This window comes from Ooceraea biroi, chromosome 12 (genome assembly GCF_003672135.1).
Source record: "Ooceraea biroi isolate clonal line C1 chromosome 12, Obir_v5.4, whole genome shotgun sequence".
NCBI classification, from domain to species: Eukaryota; Metazoa; Arthropoda; class Insecta; order Hymenoptera; family Formicidae; genus Ooceraea; species Ooceraea biroi.
In genome coordinates this window covers 4,164,138-4,181,051 of record NC_039517.1, presented here as the reverse complement: position 1 = coordinate 4,181,051, position 16,914 = coordinate 4,164,138, and the positions used below count along the sequence as shown (strand labels likewise).

Here is a 16,914-nt window from a genome sequence, read left to right as displayed (position 1 = left end):
AAAGATATTCCATTATCTGTCATAAAAATTTATCAAAAGGACTTTGATATTTTAAGACACACATAATGATATATTAATAAAAATCAGAAATCTATACCTGTATACAATCAACGTTTTCTTTTTCAACTACATTTTTACCTAAATTGCCTGGTCTAAATAAACGCGTCATTTTGTTATTATAATTTGACAATTTGATACATAATTTCGTAAATTTTGGAAAAAGAATTATTTAAAATTTTTCTATGTTACATTTCATTCATCATTTATAATAAAATGTTATTCCCTTTCGAACTGTTTGTGTCAAGAGTGACTATGGTGTGCAAAGTGGAAAGCTGACCATAGCTATGTTGGGTCGGCTGGCTGGGAGACCGTATAAGAACTTGCTTGGTATCGATTCCTTCGTGTGTACACTCGCGCGTTTCTCTTTTGCTGTCTCAGATTACAGGGCTCGTTCTGCTTATACATGTTTGTAGCGGCAGCATCGTCCGTTGTCTTTGCAAACGGCGGTGTCTACGACTTTTTAAGTGTAGAATTTTCATTACCTGTAATTAAGTGTTGCAACGCGCAAGTTCTTGGTACTCCATCAGTATTATAATTTGCGACATACTTCCCTAAAAATATTTTTAAACAATTTTTATTTTACATAAATAGTTGATTTCATAAGATATCAGTCCCACGAAATAACTCATGTACTGAATAATGAACCATGCTCGTAAACAAAATAACTATCATTTTGCATCTCTCGTGTAAAAAGATATTTATAAAATAATCATTAAGAGGATTAATGAAAGCCTGTGATTTATTCGACAGGTAGATATCAGGTACATGCTGATAAGATTACAGTTATCACACTGGTAGCCGCTGTTACGTCGTAACAATATATATATTGTCGATTTAACATAATCTTTTACGGAGAACGATTCACACGTACGTACGATGCACGTTTCAGAGCTCAGTCTGTCACCTGCACGCGACGTGGATAGCCGGCCGATATGCGATCGTGACATTTATCGTGGAATGCGGCAGTAGCATCAATTTTAATGATTTTTGCAGCACGTATAAGATGTGAATATCGGAACGTACAGATAAATCACGTAAAGTCAATTTTGTTCTTCGTCCACGTTTTCTTCGTCTTTGCCGAGTTTAGTCCCAAAATGTGATACTAAATAAAAATCTCCAGCGGTGTTTCGTGTTCGTTGTATAACTATACTTTGTACACAATTTACCTTTTAAAATTTTTTAAAAAGTCATAAATCTCTGTCGTGCGTTTACCGCTACCGGACGTTACCGGATGCGTTAGAGTTTTGTTTATAGGTATGTATACATGTGTGCTTTAATATCTAACATTTATTGTTTCTTAAACTTGCCAAGTCTCCTTTCAATGATGTTTGATAACGAGCGATAGTCTGATGAGTCATGATGTTATCATCATAGTAAATTATCAAAATAGAATCTTTATTTAATCCCTCCTGATACTAGAATACGTCGATTATAGAGTATATCGATTTTTCGTTAAATCAGAGAGATACTAGAAATAACGAACGCGATAGTTTCCAAATAAGGAACTGTATCAAATAAACAGAAATAGTATTATAGCTTGCAGCAAAATTCAATCGAGTGAAAGGAACGCCGACCGCAGGGCACAGGCTTAGGGAGAAACAGCGTTATCGCGAACATTCGTGTTTACCATCGTGTATGATAGATAGATTCATGAAATTTGTACTATGTATTTTGAGAAATCGTCATTCCCTTCTTCTTGTCAACGACTTATTATATAGGGTGTCCCAGAATTCGCGGATACGGAATGCACAGTATGATTGTCTGTACCAATAGAAACAAGTTTTTCCTCTGGCAAAATTACGTCTGAACACTACTTTTTAAACAATAGCAATTTTAAGCTAAGCAATGAGCGCTCTGGGTTACGCGTAATCAGGAGCGGCACGCGCACGGTGTTCATGGCGCATGAGAGCGTCTACGCTATTTTACTATTTCACGAAAGAGTTTGTAAGAACAATTTATGAAATCTAAATATCGCTATTTTGATTATAACTTACGTAATAAGAGAACATTTCTTAATTAATATCATTGAAGTAAAGACTGAAAGTAAAATCAATAAATTAGATAACATTTTAGTGAATAATTTTGCGATGTACGTAAGGTATAATCGAAATAGCGATATTTAGATTTCATACATTGTTCTTACAAAATCTTTCGTGAAATAGTAAAATAGCGTAGACGCTCTCATGCGCCATGAACACCGTGCGCGTGCCGCTCCTGATTCACGCGTAACCCAGAGCGCTCATTAAGCAATTTTCAATAGCAATTTTAAGCTAAGCAGCTTAAAATTGCTATTGTTTAAAAAGTAGTGTTCAGACGTAATTTTGCCAGAGGAAAAACTTGTTTCTATTGGTACAGACAATCACACTGTGCATTCCGTATCCGCGAATTCTGGGACACCCTGTATAGTCTAGTTTTTCACAAGGCATACGATATTTAGATTTCATACATTGTTCTTACAAAATCTTTCGTGAAATAGTAAAATAGCATAGACGCTCTCATGCGCCATGAACACCGTGCGCGTGCCGCTCCTGATTCACGCGTAACCCAGAGCGCTCATTAAGCAATTTTCAATAGCAATTTTAAGCTAAGCAGCTTAAAATTGCTATTGTTTAAAAAGTAGTGTTCAGACGTAATTTTGCCAGAGGAAAAACTTGTTTCTATTGGTACAGACAATCATACTGTGCATTCCGTATCCGCGAATTCTGGGACACCCTGTATAGTCTAGTTTTTCACAAGGCATACGATATTTAGATTTCATACATTGTTCTTACAAAATCTTTCGTGAAATAGTAAAATAGCGTAGACGCTCTCATGCGCCATGAACACCGTGCGCGTGCCGCTCCTGATTCACGCGTAACCCAGAGCGCTCATTAAGCAATTTTCAATAGCAATTTTAAGCTAAGCAGCTTAAAATTGCTATTGTTTAAAAAGTAGTGTTCAGACGTAATTTTGCCAGAGGAAAAACTTGTTTCTATTGGTACAGACAATCATACTGTGCATTCCGTATCCGCGAATTCTGGGACACCCTGTATAGTCTAGTTTTTCACAAGGCATACGATATTTAGATTTCATACATTGTTCTTACAAAATCTTTCGTGAAATAGTAAAATAGCATAGACGCTCTCATGCGCCATGAACACCGTGCGCGTGCCGCTCCTGATTCACGCGTAACCCAGAGCGCTCATTAAGCAATTTTCAATAGCAATTTTAAGCTAAGCAGCTTAAAATTGCTATTGTTTAAAAAGTAGTGTTCAGACGTAATTTTGCCAGAGGAAAAACTTGTTTCTATTGGTACAGACAATCATACTGTGCATTCCGTATCCGCGAATTCTGGGACACCCTGTATAGTCTAGTTTTTCACAAGGCATACGATATTTAGATTTCATACATTGTTCTTACAAAATCTTTCGTGAAATAGTAAAATAGCATAGACGCTCTCATGCGCCATGAACACCGTGCGCGTGCCGCTCCTGATTCACGCGTAACCCAGAGCGCTCATTAAGCAATTTTCAATAGCAATTTTAAGCTAAGCAGCTTAAAATTGCTATTGTTTAAAAAGTAGTGTTCAGACGTAATTTTGCCAGAGGAAAAACTTGTTTCTATTGGTACAGACAATCACACTGTGCATTCCGTATCCGCGAATTCTGGGACACCCTGTATAGTCTAGTTTTTCACAAGGCATACGATATTTAGATTTCATACATTGTTCTTATAAAATCTTTCGTGAAATAGTAAAACAGCGTAGACGCTCTCATGCGCCATGAACACCGTGCGCGTGCCGCTCCTGATTCACGCGTAACCCAGAGCGCTCATTAAGCAATTTTCAATAGCAATTTTAAGCTAAGCAGCTTAAAATTGCTATTGTTTAAAAAGTAGTGTTCAGACGTAATTTTGCCAGAGGAAAAACTTGTTTCTATTGGTACAGACAATCATACTGTGCATTCCGTATCCGCGAATTCTGGGACACCCTGTATAGTCTAGTTTTTCACAAGGCATACGATATTTAGATTTCATACATTGTTCTTACAAAATCTTTCGTGAAATAGTAAAATAGCATAGACGCTCTCATGCGCCATGAACACCGTGCGCGTGCCGCTCCTGATTCACGCGTAACCCAGAGCGCTCATTAAGCAATTTTCAATAGCAATTTTAAGCTAAGCAGCTTAAAATTGCTATTGTTTAAAAAGTAGTGTTCAGACGTAATTTTGCCAGAGGAAAAACTTGTTTCTATTGGTACAGACAATCATACTGTGCATTCCGTATCCGCGAATTCTGGGACACCCTGTATAGTCTAGTTTTTCACAAGGCATACGATATTTAGATTTCATACATTGTTCTTACAAAATCTTTCGTGAAATAGTAAAATAGCGTAGACGCTCTCATGCGCCATGAACACCGTGCGCGTGCCGCTCCTGATTCACGCGTAACCCAGAGCGATCATTAAGCAATTTTCAATAGCAATTTTAAGCTAAGCAGCTTAAAATTGCTATTGTTTAAAAAGTAGTGTTCAGACGTAATTTTGCCAGAGGAAAAACTTGTTTCTATTGGTACAGACAATCATACTGTGCATTCCGTATCCGCGAATTCTGGGACACCCTGTATAGTTAGTTTTTCACAAGGCATACGATGGTAAACGATCAAAGTAACGTAACGGAGATCGTCGTCAGATTCGTGAAAGTTTTCGTCCGGATTTGAGGGAATACTCACTCTTGAAAAATGGATAACGTCAACGAGCAAACGTCTCTCGTGGATCGCGGGAGAGTAGCGATGTCCACGAAGCTCGCCTACGCTCTTGGACACATTTTCAATGATCTGGCAGCCGCAATGTGGTTTTCCTACACTCTGATCTACCTGCAACGAGTGGCGTCGTTGGAACCCATTATTGCCGGGTCGTTTTTACTTTTGGGTAAGTATCAAATTATACGTACACGCGGATGATGACGCTATTTTATAATCGCGATACGCGATTGATTTTCATTCAAGGACAAGTCATCGACGCGATTATGACGCCCGTGTTCGGTTTCCTGGTCGATCGCTACTGCAAGAAGAAAATCTGGCACGTTATCGGTTCCATCATGGTGACTTTCAGCTTCCCCGTGATATTTGGCGGTTTCGCCAAGTCATCCAGTGGGATCGTCATGTTGTTATACGTAACGAGTATCACGATCTTCCAAACGGGTTGGGCGGCCGTACAGATCTCTCATCTATCAATGATTCCTTCATTAACCAATTCTCTCCTGGCTCGGGCTGATTTGACCGCAATAAGGTATGCGAATCATGTGCGACGGACTTCGAGGTGTGAGAAGCAGCCGAGAGCGCAGTCTGACCGAATTAATCAATTTCATCGATCATAGATATTCCGCCCAAGTCGGTGCGGCGGTGGTGGTTTTCCTGGTCACGTGGATAGTTTTGCCGACCAGCGGCGAATCGATCGTTCAACTGGATCAGCAGGACGATTACAAATTCAGAGTACGTAAGAATTAAAACAACGCACAGTGGGCCAAACTCGAAAAAAGCTAGCCAAAAGTAATAACTCGAAAACATGACGTTTTAGAAAAAAATGTTTCAAATAAAAGTTATAGGGTTTTAAATCAGGTATTAGATAGTAATACTAGTATGACCTTGAATAGCGTTGCCAAGGTCACGCAAAGGTCACCTTGAATTTTTTAAATGGGAACCTCCAGTTTTCATTAGATATTTTTGTAGCTTACCTCGAGAGCTTTTCAGAACGCTATAACAAAGTATTTATCCGTTAAATACTTCGAAGTTATGAAGCTTGAAAGTTACAGTCGCTACCGCGCCGCGTCGTACGTTTCGCGGCATTTAAAAATTTCACGGTGATCTGTACATGATCTTGACAACACTATCAAGGTCATACTGGTATTGCTATGTAATGCTTCACTTAAAAATCTACAATTTTCATTTCAAACATTTTTTACCAAAACGCCAAATTTTCGAGTTATTACGATATGAAAATTAAAATGAAACATCCTGTATATAACGCAAAGGTGTGCGTTGGTGTGCACAATTCCAACGGAAATACTTAGTTTGAATCCTACACAAGATGATAAAACGAGAATCCCAAACAGCCTTTTACAGCTATTTAAAAAAATGATATTGAACTTTACTTCTTTCTTATATTTGAAGAAACCAAAAACTTAGATTAACACAAATTGATGAACAAACATTTTTAATGGTTATAACTGTTTGGGAAAAGAGTTTCAATTCTATTTATAGAGTAAAAAGCAAAATTACTTGCATCCGCATACAAGAATGTAAGCTATAGCCTATACTCATTCATAATTCGTTTTTCGAAAATTAACGCGTTGCCTCCTATTAATTGTTGATTAATGGGAAGGAAATTTTTCCTACGAGACTCCATTCACAGTTTTGAAAATACTGATATCCATGAATCAAAAAAGGTCGAAATGCACAGATTTGCAAGAGTTGAAAAAATTCGACTTTTGGCCAGCTTTTTTCGATTCTAGCCCACTGTGCAACGGTGGGGGAAAGACGACGCGCGCTAGAGAGCCTTTTGTTCCCCTATTTGTGATCGCTGCTTAATCGCACCTTCTTATTCCAATGAATGCAGAATATCGTTTTGATACTGACCACCCTTGGCCTTACCGCGACCGTTTTCTTCCACATTTTCCTGAAAGCGAATCTCTTGGAGCAAACGCCGCACTGGGACGAAGGGAAGAGGGACGAGGAGGTGGCCGAATCGTCGGAGCATTCGTTCAATCGTCGGCTGTCGTGGCTCGGCATCACGGTCCTGCTGCGAGTCGCGATGCTCTATGTGGCGAGCAGATTGTTCATCACCCTGGCGACGGTGTACTTACCGCTGTACATAGAAGAGAGCAAGGTCGGTGGCAAGCAAGCCCTGGCCAGCGTACCTTTGGTGTCATACGTATCCTCGTTCGTAGCCGCTCTGCTGCTCAAGCACATCAACAGGGCATGCGGTACGAAGGTAACGCCGCGATCGAAAATATTTCTCTTTCTCAAAAGGAGGAAACAAGCACGCGTTTTTTTCTCTCGACTTGAATCGCAGGTCTGTTATTTCCTGGGCGCTGTAATCGGCATCCTGGCCGCCGTCGTTACGGAGTTGATCGGAAGCAGCACGACAGTCGCGTGCGCTATCGCTGTGTTAATCGGCGCGGCAAGTTCCATCACGATGGTCACCGCGTTAAGCGTCACCGCGGAACTAATCGGCTCGAGGACGGAACGCAGCGCACTCGTGTACTCTATCGTTACTTTTCTCGACAAGATCATCACCGGCCTCGTGGTGATATTAATCGAGAGATGGTAAATAACGTTAATTATATTGCAATGCTTTGCACGTTGTACGGTGTCGATTGGGAAGTCGTCGTAAACAGATCCGTAAATAACGTTAATTATTAGGTTGTTCATTAAGTTCTGCGGTTTTCTTGAAAGATAGCGTTTGTCCATTGAAAAAGATAGCATGCATCGCCTGAACCGCGGATTGCCGAATACTCCGTGACAGGTTAGACAACGCTTGACATTTCGCCAGAGTCTTTGTTGTGTCTTGACGTGTTGTGTGTACGCGCTATTCATTGAAAATGGAGGATCAAAAGGTGCATTTTCGGCACATTTTGCTATTTTTCTTCCGCAAAGGAGTTAAAGCGACGGACGCACAACGTGAGATACGTGGCGTGTACGGGGACTCGGCCATAAGCGCTGACACTCGTCAGCGTTGGTTTGCGCGCTTTCGTTCCGGAGATGTGAACGTCTCCGATGCTGCTCGCTCCGGTCGTCCATCCACCACTGACGACGACCAAATCGTGGCCGCAATCAAAGCAGACCGACACCTGACGACGCGAGAGATCGCGGAGCGCTTCGACATCGCCCATACAACGGTTGCGCAGCGATTAAAACGGCTTGGGATGTCGAAAAAAGCAGATGTTTGGGTCCCTCACGAGCTCACCGAAAAGAACATTTTGGACCGCGTCATGATCTGTGAATCCCTGCTGAAATGGAACTCGCTGGAGGCCTTTCTCAAACGGGTGGTCACGGGAGATGAAAAATGGGTGGTATATAAAACATTCGACGCGAGCGGTCATGGTGCGGTCCGGGTGAGTCGTCACGATCGGTTGCCAAAGCGGATTTGCATCCGAAGAAAGTGATGCTGAGTGTGTGGTGGGATTGGCGAGGCGTCCTGTACTTCGAGCTGCTTCCGCGCGGTCAGACCATCGACGCCGAGAAGCATTGCGCTCAGTTAGAAAAATTGAAGCAGGCAGTGGCGGAGAAGCGGCCGGAATTGGCGAACAGGAAGGGCGTTGTCTTCCACCACGACAACGCCAAACCACACACTGCTTCGGTGACCAAGAAGAAGTTGAAGTGCTTTGGCTGGGAAGTCATGCAGCGCCCACCGTACTCCCCAGACCTTGCGCCGTCGGATTACCATCTGTTCCGGTCACTCGAAAACAATCTCGACGGGCAGCGCTTTAATTCAGTGGACGATATTCAAACGTACTTGAAGAACTTTTTCGCGCAGAAGTCGCGCGACTTCTACAAACGCGGCATTATGTCCCTTCCAGAACGTTGGCAGAAGGTGGTCGATCAAGATGGACAATACATTCTAGATTGAATAAATGTGTAAGTACAATAGATTTATGTTTTAATTTAGGGCAAAAAAACCGCAGAACTTAATGAACAACCTAATATATTGCAGTTTTGCACGTAGTACGGTATCGATTGGGAAGTCGTAAACAGATCCGTTATAGTCGCGACGCAATCGAAACCAGCTCTGTTTTGAGAGATGCATTCTCGACGACGCTCGGATCGACGCCAGAGACCGCAACGCGTTTCGCCTTTATTTACTGGCTTTAATGTTTGCTCCCGTTTTCAGGAGATGCAACGACCAGGAACTTTGTCCGAGTTACAACCGAGACGCACTGTCCGCCGTGTGCGCTTCCTCGATGATACTGGGACTCGTAACTTTGCTGTCTGTATCGCGTTGCCTGACATGACACGATTCACATTTTCTGCACTATGCAATAATCACGTAATTTATTCTCTCATTAAAAACTGCCGGCAATCGAATAAACATATTTCGTTTCCCTTATGCATGCTGCTATTATTTATTCCTTTCTTTTTTCCTGTTCGATCAAAATGTACGATTGATCTCTTTTCTTTTTTTTTTTATTGATAAAGTCATTAGAAACATGCCTACTTGGCTGATGCGTGCACTCGCAACAATCGCGATACAAATTGCGCGACTTGCGTCGAGATCGTATCTATGCTGCCCCCGGACACAGTCGCGCCTCGCGCCTATTACTCAATTTCTTTTTTTTTTATTAAAACAAAATATAAATACATATGGCGCTGGGAACTAGCCCATATTGCCCGCTCTTTACAAATGAAAAAAAAACATTTCTTAAACTCTTAAGAAAAACATGAGTGATATGAACTCTTAACCTCTCGCACATATGTTGTAAACAATATACGCTAAATAATCCAAAGGAGGGTTGAAGGCGATCTTGTTCCAACCGGAACAATTTATAAAAAAAAAATGTTGTAAACAATAACCACCTCAATAACTATGAAATTCAAAGATTATCGAAGAATACAAAACTCATTCAGTACACAACCATATCATTACTTATAAATTCCTTTGCATAAATCTCATTATTAGACTGCGATTTTAATCGTTCCTAGAAAGTTAGTTAACGCTGTAATAGCGCCTAAGTTCATTGTATTGGGTCGTCCGGAAAGTTCGTGCCGATTTTGAAGGAAAATTCAAAGGCAATATTTTTTTATGTCGATAAATATTTATTGACTTATGTATGCACCGTTTTGTTTCACAACCTTTGTCCATCTTTCACGCAACTGGAAGATTCCATTCTCCCAGAACTTCTTAGGTTTCTCGACAAAAAACTCCTCAAGGTGGTTTTTTATGTCGATCAAAGAGTTAAAGTTCTTGCCGCTAAGAGAATTTTGCAAAGACCTAAATAAGTGAAAGTCTGAAGGTGCAATGTCTGGTGAATACGGTGGGTGAGGCAGCACATCCCAGCCAAACTCCAACAATTTTTGTCGGATAGTCAAAGAAACATGAGGTCTGGCATTGTCCTGATGGAACACGACGCCCTTCCTATTAGCTAATTCTGGACGTTTTTCCTGAATCGCTGTCTTTAATTCGTCCAGTTGCGAGCAGTACTTATCTGCATTTATCGTTTGGTTGTGTGGTAGGAGCTCATAATATAGGATTCCTTTCCAATCCCACCAGACACAGAGCATGACTTTTTTTGGATGAAGGCCGGCTTTCGGAGTGGTTAATGCTGGTTCATTTCGCTTACCCCAGGATCTTTTTCGTTCTACATTGTTGTAAATGATCCATTTTTCGTCACCCGTCACTAATTGCTTCAAAAATGGTACGTTTTCGTTGCGTTTGTACAGCGAGTCGCAGATGGAAATGCGATCCATTAAATTTTTTCGGCCAAATTATGCGGAACCCATACATCATAGCGACTTACGTAACCAAGCTTCACTACATGATCGTGGACAGTGGTTTTCGATATTTTCAGTATCTCTGCTAATTCACGTGTCGTGTAGCGCGGGTTATTCTCGATCAGTGTCTTGATTTGGTCATCATCAGTAGTAGAGGGTCTGCCCGAGCGTTCTTGGTCTTTAAGGTTAAAATCACCAGCTCTAAACTTAGCGAACCACTTACGTACGGTTCTTTCAGCTAAAGCGCCTTCTCCGTAAACAGAACATATCGAATTTGTTGCTTGTGAGGCATTTTTGCCTTTCCGGTAATAGAAAAGCATCAAGTGTCTAAAATGTTCTTTGTTTTCTTCCATCTTGAAAAGAGTACAAAACTCACACGAATCAATTTATCTGAAACAACTTTTTTCCTAAAGATGCGTTGAAATGTCACCTTTAAGCATATGTATATAAATCGTATGTTTTCAATAACATTGATATATTCAGATTGTTCCAACGCCATCTATTAAAAATCGGCACGAACTTTCCGGACGACCCAATATATAAAATTTGCTCGATACTATAAGGACTATAAAACTTATGCCTCTTTAACTCCCTGAGGAGCTGTTGTCTTTCATCATCGAATAGAAAACATTGCCAACAAACATGATTCGCTGTTTGATTGTAGTCATTACACAAACATAACGGAGAATCAACTATGTGGTGATTAAATAAGCTTTGATTTAGAGAAGTATGTCCGGAACGCAGCCTATTGATTATAACTATTTGTCTTCTATCTAAGTGTACATCGTGAAACCACGGTTTTCTGGTGTTACTATAAAACATATCACAGTATTTCATCCCCTTACTCCTACCTTCCCTTCTAACATAATTATCAAGATCAGAGAACATTTTTTCTTTCCAATGCGCTTTTATATCTTGTGCTGGTATAAGCAAGTCGGTATCTATACCCGTTCTACTTGCATTCTTCGCCAACGTATCCGCTAGTTCGTCATACTGTATGCCGACATGAGCAGGTATCCAGTAAATTGTGACCTGTCTGCCATTTTGTAACAGATTTTGAACTAAATTAATTATTTCTCTAATTAAATAAGATCTGTTACTTAAAAGATTAAACGATAAAATTGCTTGTAACACGCTAAGAGAATCTGAAAAAACCGAAATCGTTTTGACTTCCGTTGATTGGGCATGCTAAGGGCACAACAAATGGCCATCGCCTCGCAAGTAAAAATTGACGCTAAATTACTCGTTCTATATTTCCAACTTCTATTACTGGATACCTCCACTATCGAGAAGCCGGCAAAAGGGCCCTCTCGTGTTGTTGACCCGTCTGTAAAGTAGTTTGCCTCTCCGAACTTCTCATGAAAAATCTCATGAAACTTCGCACTCGGGTTACAAGACTTTTTAATAATCATACCTTCCTCTGTCGCCACTACCGATGACCAATCTAAATCTAAACCTTCGTCTAGAAAAGCCTCTACACTGAATGAGGCAATCAGATGAGCAACTGTCTGTTGGTCTCTATAATATTTCACCAATGGAGGCAAGCCGATCCTACTTACAACCAAAGGATTATCATCATGCTCGCTCATACGGTTTAAAATAGGACCGAGCGCATGGTCCTCTCTAGCAAGTGCCTTAGTTACATAATTCCGACCTAAAAAATTAAAGCGATCCTGTAATGGCGGTATCTTCGATTCTCCTATTACAACATTAATTGGGCATGATTTCCGGTAGCCCATTGCTGTACGAAGAGACGCATTTTGTATTATATTCGACTGGGATTCTAAATATTTCGGCAAATCATTCCATATAAAAGCACCGTATTCAATTCGTGATCTAACTAACGCTTTATACAGGGTGTCCCGGGTTTTAACCGACAAACTGCGGGAGCATATTCTACTAGTGGAAATAAGAAAAAATTCTTATATCGAGTTTGCTTAGAAATGCTTTATTACAAAGTTATAAACCAATATTGAAAAGAAATATCAGATAAGTAACAACGGAACATAGTGTAGAATTTAGAAGGTCGAAGATGTTTATGTTATGTGTATTGACATGTACCAATTTTGATGGAAAATGTGCCACTGCAGTTTCGCCAAAACAGCTGGATACAGTTAGACGGTTGTCCATCGCACTATGCTAGACAAGTTAGAAACTGGTTAGACGAACATTATGCTCATAGGTGGATTGGTCGAGGAGGACCGGTTTTCTGGCCTCCAAGATCGCCCGATTTAACGCCTCTTGATTTTTATTTATGGGCAACTTTAAAAAATAAAGTTTACAGTACAGAAGTAATCTCGCTTGAAGATTTAAAGCAACGAATTACTAATTCAATTACTGAGATGCAAGAAAATTTTCAGGAATGTCGTACTGTAACAAATTCTGTACTACGTCGATGTGTAGCTTGTATCGATGTGCAAGGACAACATTTTGAAATGCGTCACTAAATCATTGCGTAGATAATTTTTATTTTTGTGAAAAAATCCGTTGTTACTTATCTCATATTTCTTTTCAATATTGGTTTATATAACTTTGTAATAAAGCATTTCTAAGCAAACTCGATATAAGAATTTTTTCTTATTTCCACTAGTAGAATATGCTCCCGCAGTTTGTCGGTTAAAACCCGGGACACCCTGTATAATGATAATAATAATGTAGGATCGGCTCCCCACCATGTCGTTCTTAAAAATCTGACTAAATTCATTGAGCTGAAACATCGCTCCTTTATATGTGCAACTTGTAAGTTCCACTTGAGGTTTGCTTGAAAATATAAGCCCAAAAACTTTACATATGGCTTAGCTAAAAGTTCAGTGTCTCGAAGATGAAAAGACTGCGGACAAATGGTCGCTTGCGCGTTTCTTTTGAAAACACAAAAATTAGATTTGGAAGGAGCCAGTTCAAGACCTAATGACCTAAACCATGTATCCAACTGCGCTGCACCTCCCTCAACTGACCTAATGGCTACTCCCTCCGTTCTGTGAGAGAAAAATATGCACACGTCATCGGCAAACTGTAGAACTTCTAGGCCCGGCGACCGCGACACGACAGCCTCCAACCCCAAAACATACACAAAATACAAAAGGGGGCTCAATACGCTACCCTGCGGAAGACCTTTATTAACAAATCTCATTTCCTCAAAAGAATCGAACCCCGTGAAAAGAATTCTTTCTGAAACTAAATTATCTATAAATTGTAAATATAATTGAGGGACTTTTAATTCACGTAATCTATCTAATAAGATGTCACTCAAGACCTCATCGTATGCTCTCTGTATGTCCAAGAAAAAAGCCGCAGTCACTTCTTTATTTAACCAGCCCTTCACTACAGGGTGTTCCGGGTTTTAACCGACAAACTGCGGGAGCATATTCTACTAGTGGAAATAAGAAAAAATTCTTATATCGAGTTTGCTTAGAAATGCTTTATTACAAAGTTATAAACCAATATTGAAAAGAAATATCAGATAAGTAACAACGGAACATAGTGTAGAATTTAGAAGGTCGAAGATGTTTATGTTATGTGTATTGACATGTACCAATTTTGATGGAAAATGTGCCACTGCAGTTTCGCCAAAACAGCTGGATACAGTTAGACGGTTGTCCATCGCACTATGCTAGACAAGTTAGAAACTGGTTAGACGAACATTATGCTCATAGGTGGATTGGTCGAGGAGGACCGGTTTTCTGGCCTCCAAGATCGCCCGATTTAACGCCTCTTGATTTTTATTTATGGGCAACTTTAAAAAATAAAGTTTACAGTACAGAAGTAATCTCGCTTGAAGATTTAAAGCAACGAATTACTAATTCAATTACTGAGATGCAAGAAAATTTTCAGGAATGTCGTACTGTAACAAATTCTGTACTACGTCGATGTGTAGCTTGTATCGATGTGCAAGGACAACATTTTGAAATGCGTCACTAAATCATTGCGTAGATAATTTTTATTTTTGTGAAAAAATCCGTTGTTACTTATCTCATATTTCTTTTCAATATTGGTTTATATAACTTTGTAATAAAGCATTTCTAAGCAAACTCGATATAAGAATTTTTTCTTATTTCCACTAGTAGAATATGCTCCCGCAGTTTGTCGGTTAAAACCCGGGACACCCTGTATATAAGAGTGAAGAATCGCTAAATTATCCACGCAGGATCGATGCCGTCTGAGTATTACGCAATTTCGCAATTTTGATACTGGTAGCGACATTTGGCGGGCGTCACGATAACTACAGGGGCTCCGCACTCCTGGTAACTTTAGTGAGTTCTCGGTAACGTAGTAACGTGTAGAAGCTACGTGCTTCCGCCGACAGATGTCGCTTGGTGTACGATTTGCGACGGGGCCGCCGTTTGGCACGGTCCACGCTCGGCAGTTAGTTACCGCGGTGATGGCGCGGGAGTACGATGACCCGTTTGTTGGCGCGTTACGTGCTGGCTCGTCGAGGTTGCGTCGTACGTCAAGGCAGATATTCCCTTTATCACGCGCACGAAGCGGCCGCGAAGGAGGGAGCGTAGACGGGCGGTGAGCCATGCGCAGACTCCTGCCTCGCTCGACGGCGGAGGGGAGAACGGGGACGGGGACGGACGCACGTTCACGGGGCATGGCGTGGTGCGCGTTCTAGTAAACAAGTCGTGTGCGAGTCGCGCGGGGAATCTGCGCCCCGACCAGTAATCGCGGTATTTATTCACCGCGCGACCGTCCCGTCGCGCTCCACGACGCGCCGCGTCGTCATCATCTTGGCTGTCGTCGTCGGTGTCGGTGTCATCACCTTTGCCGTTGTCTCGTCATTCGAGAATCTCGTCGTCCCACTGGGGAGGGACGGTTTAACGGATAAACAAACGGATCGGCTCGGACGGCGCGAAGCCGAATCCCGCTCGCGATCGCCGTCTCGCGCGTTACGCGTTCGCGGGTGAGCGTTTTTCTCTTCGAGTTTGTGGGGGAACGTGCTGATAGTGCCTGCCGCCGGTCCCGGATCTAACGAGAAGATCGCCTCTCGACCGTGCCCCGCGGAGGAGCGAGAAAGTCGCAGATACGTGCTGATGACTTCGAGGCACGTCACGGAATTCCCCATTGGACGCCGCGTCTCGGTGAGTTCTTTCCGCTTTCTCCTGCGCGGCGCGCAGTTTTTTTTCGGCGCACACGCGCGAATTCACCGGCTGCGGGCTGAGATCCGCTTTTATCCGTGACACTTTTGTTCACGCAGCAAGTGGGCTGTTATCGGCGCGAGCACGCGACGTTTGCCCGAGCTCCGAGGAAACGTTGCTTCCGCGAGCACGCGTTCCCATCCATGCCGTCTTTCCTTCGCTTTTGATTTTTCCCTTCAGAGTTACTTTTGTTCCTGAAATTTGCGGGCCGCAAATTTTTCGGTGAAAAAGGAACGCGATCGGGGAGTTGCCGGGAAAGCAGGACGGGGGACGTCGAACGTGGTGCGCGTGTGTAACACGCGAAATTCTTTCTCGGAACAATGCGTCCCCGCTGGGCGTTGTTTCTCTCTCGCGTGGCCAATGTCACGGTACCCGCGCGAAAAAGTGCTTTCACCGGCGTGGCGCGGTCTCGGCGACCAGTATCAATGGCCTCCGAGGCCGCCGCGAAAATCGTTGCCCGCTCGTTCGTTCACGAGGAGGGCGAGTCGAGAATGCACAGCGGAAAGAGAGAGAAACGGAGAGAGAGAGAGAAAGCAAGCGAGACCGGGGCGTTCCAACGGCGTCGGGGGGACCCGGCGACGGCAGTTTTTCGAGGAAGGGCGACCAGCGGTGGCAGACGCCGCTCGCCACGTTCCTGCTCGAATTCCGACAAGGTGACCCACGATTCGGAGTGCCATTTCTCCTGGTTCGGGAGGTTCGGCGGTGTCAGCGCGTATCTGCGCGAGGTCGCGGAGAGCAGCGCGGCCATCAAACATATCGCGTATTCCGCGATATTTGTCTCTTTAGTCGGTGACCTCGCGGCCGCTCGGCTAACCTCGTTCGTCGCCGCGCCACGCCGCGCTACGTCGCGACGACGTCGCCCCCTCGCCCCCGGGCACGAGAGGGCTGCGCGGTCGTCGCTGCTTCATCTCGGCTCGCCTCGACCCGATCTTGCGATCGCGCATCGAAGCGCTCCTTTTGCATCATTATTGCCAGTACGAGCATCGTATCGCCACTTGCGCGCGCCATCGCGCGCGGGCGTCACCGTGTACCGTCCGCGTGATTTACGCATATATAACCCGCTCGGTTCTTGAATTCGCCCCGTGGGACAATACGACGGTACATCCGTACTACGCTGTTCCCGTCTCCCGCTCTTTCGCGATCGGGTGAATCTTCCGGGAAATTAGTCGGTCGATATCCGGACGGTACGCCGCGATACGTTATCGCGTTAGCAGTAATACGGCTTTTACCCGAATGACGCAAATCTATTTTTACG

General features: G+C 42.7%; 2 protein-coding genes across 6 annotated transcripts; one reads left to right on the top strand and one right to left on the bottom strand.

The window, feature by feature from the left end:
• Positions 1-91: 91 nt before the first annotated feature.
• On the top strand, positions 92-9,663 carry LOC105286010 (major facilitator superfamily domain-containing protein 12). Of its 5 annotated transcripts, XM_020033843.2 has the most exons (8): positions 92-1,314; positions 1,597-1,693; positions 4,728-4,966; positions 5,044-5,326; positions 5,415-5,529; positions 6,653-7,019; positions 7,109-7,362; positions 8,927-9,663. In XM_020033843.2, the coding sequence occupies exons 3-8, from the start codon at positions 4,777-4,779 to the stop codon at positions 9,224-9,226; spliced, it is 1,509 nt and encodes a 502-aa protein (XP_019889402.1). In that variant the 5' UTR covers positions 92-1,314; positions 1,597-1,693; positions 4,728-4,776; the 3' UTR covers positions 9,227-9,663. The 5 variants fall into 5 exon arrangements, with proteins under 5 accessions (XP_019889402.1, XP_011348919.1, XP_026829961.1 ...); XM_011350617.3 differs by lacking the exon at positions 1,597-1,693; XM_026974160.1 differs by lacking the exon at positions 1,597-1,693 and having other exon boundaries at positions 4,680-4,966.
• On the bottom strand, positions 9,211-12,263 carry LOC113563130. The gene is made up of 3 exons (XM_026974327.1): positions 11,939-12,263; positions 11,103-11,669; positions 9,211-9,731 (listed from the first exon to the last, which is right to left on the bottom strand). The coding sequence occupies exons 1-3, from the start codon at positions 12,261-12,263 to the stop codon at positions 9,709-9,711; spliced, it is 915 nt and encodes a 304-aa protein (XP_026830128.1). The 3' UTR covers positions 9,211-9,708.
• Positions 12,264-16,914: the final 4,651 nt, after the last annotated feature.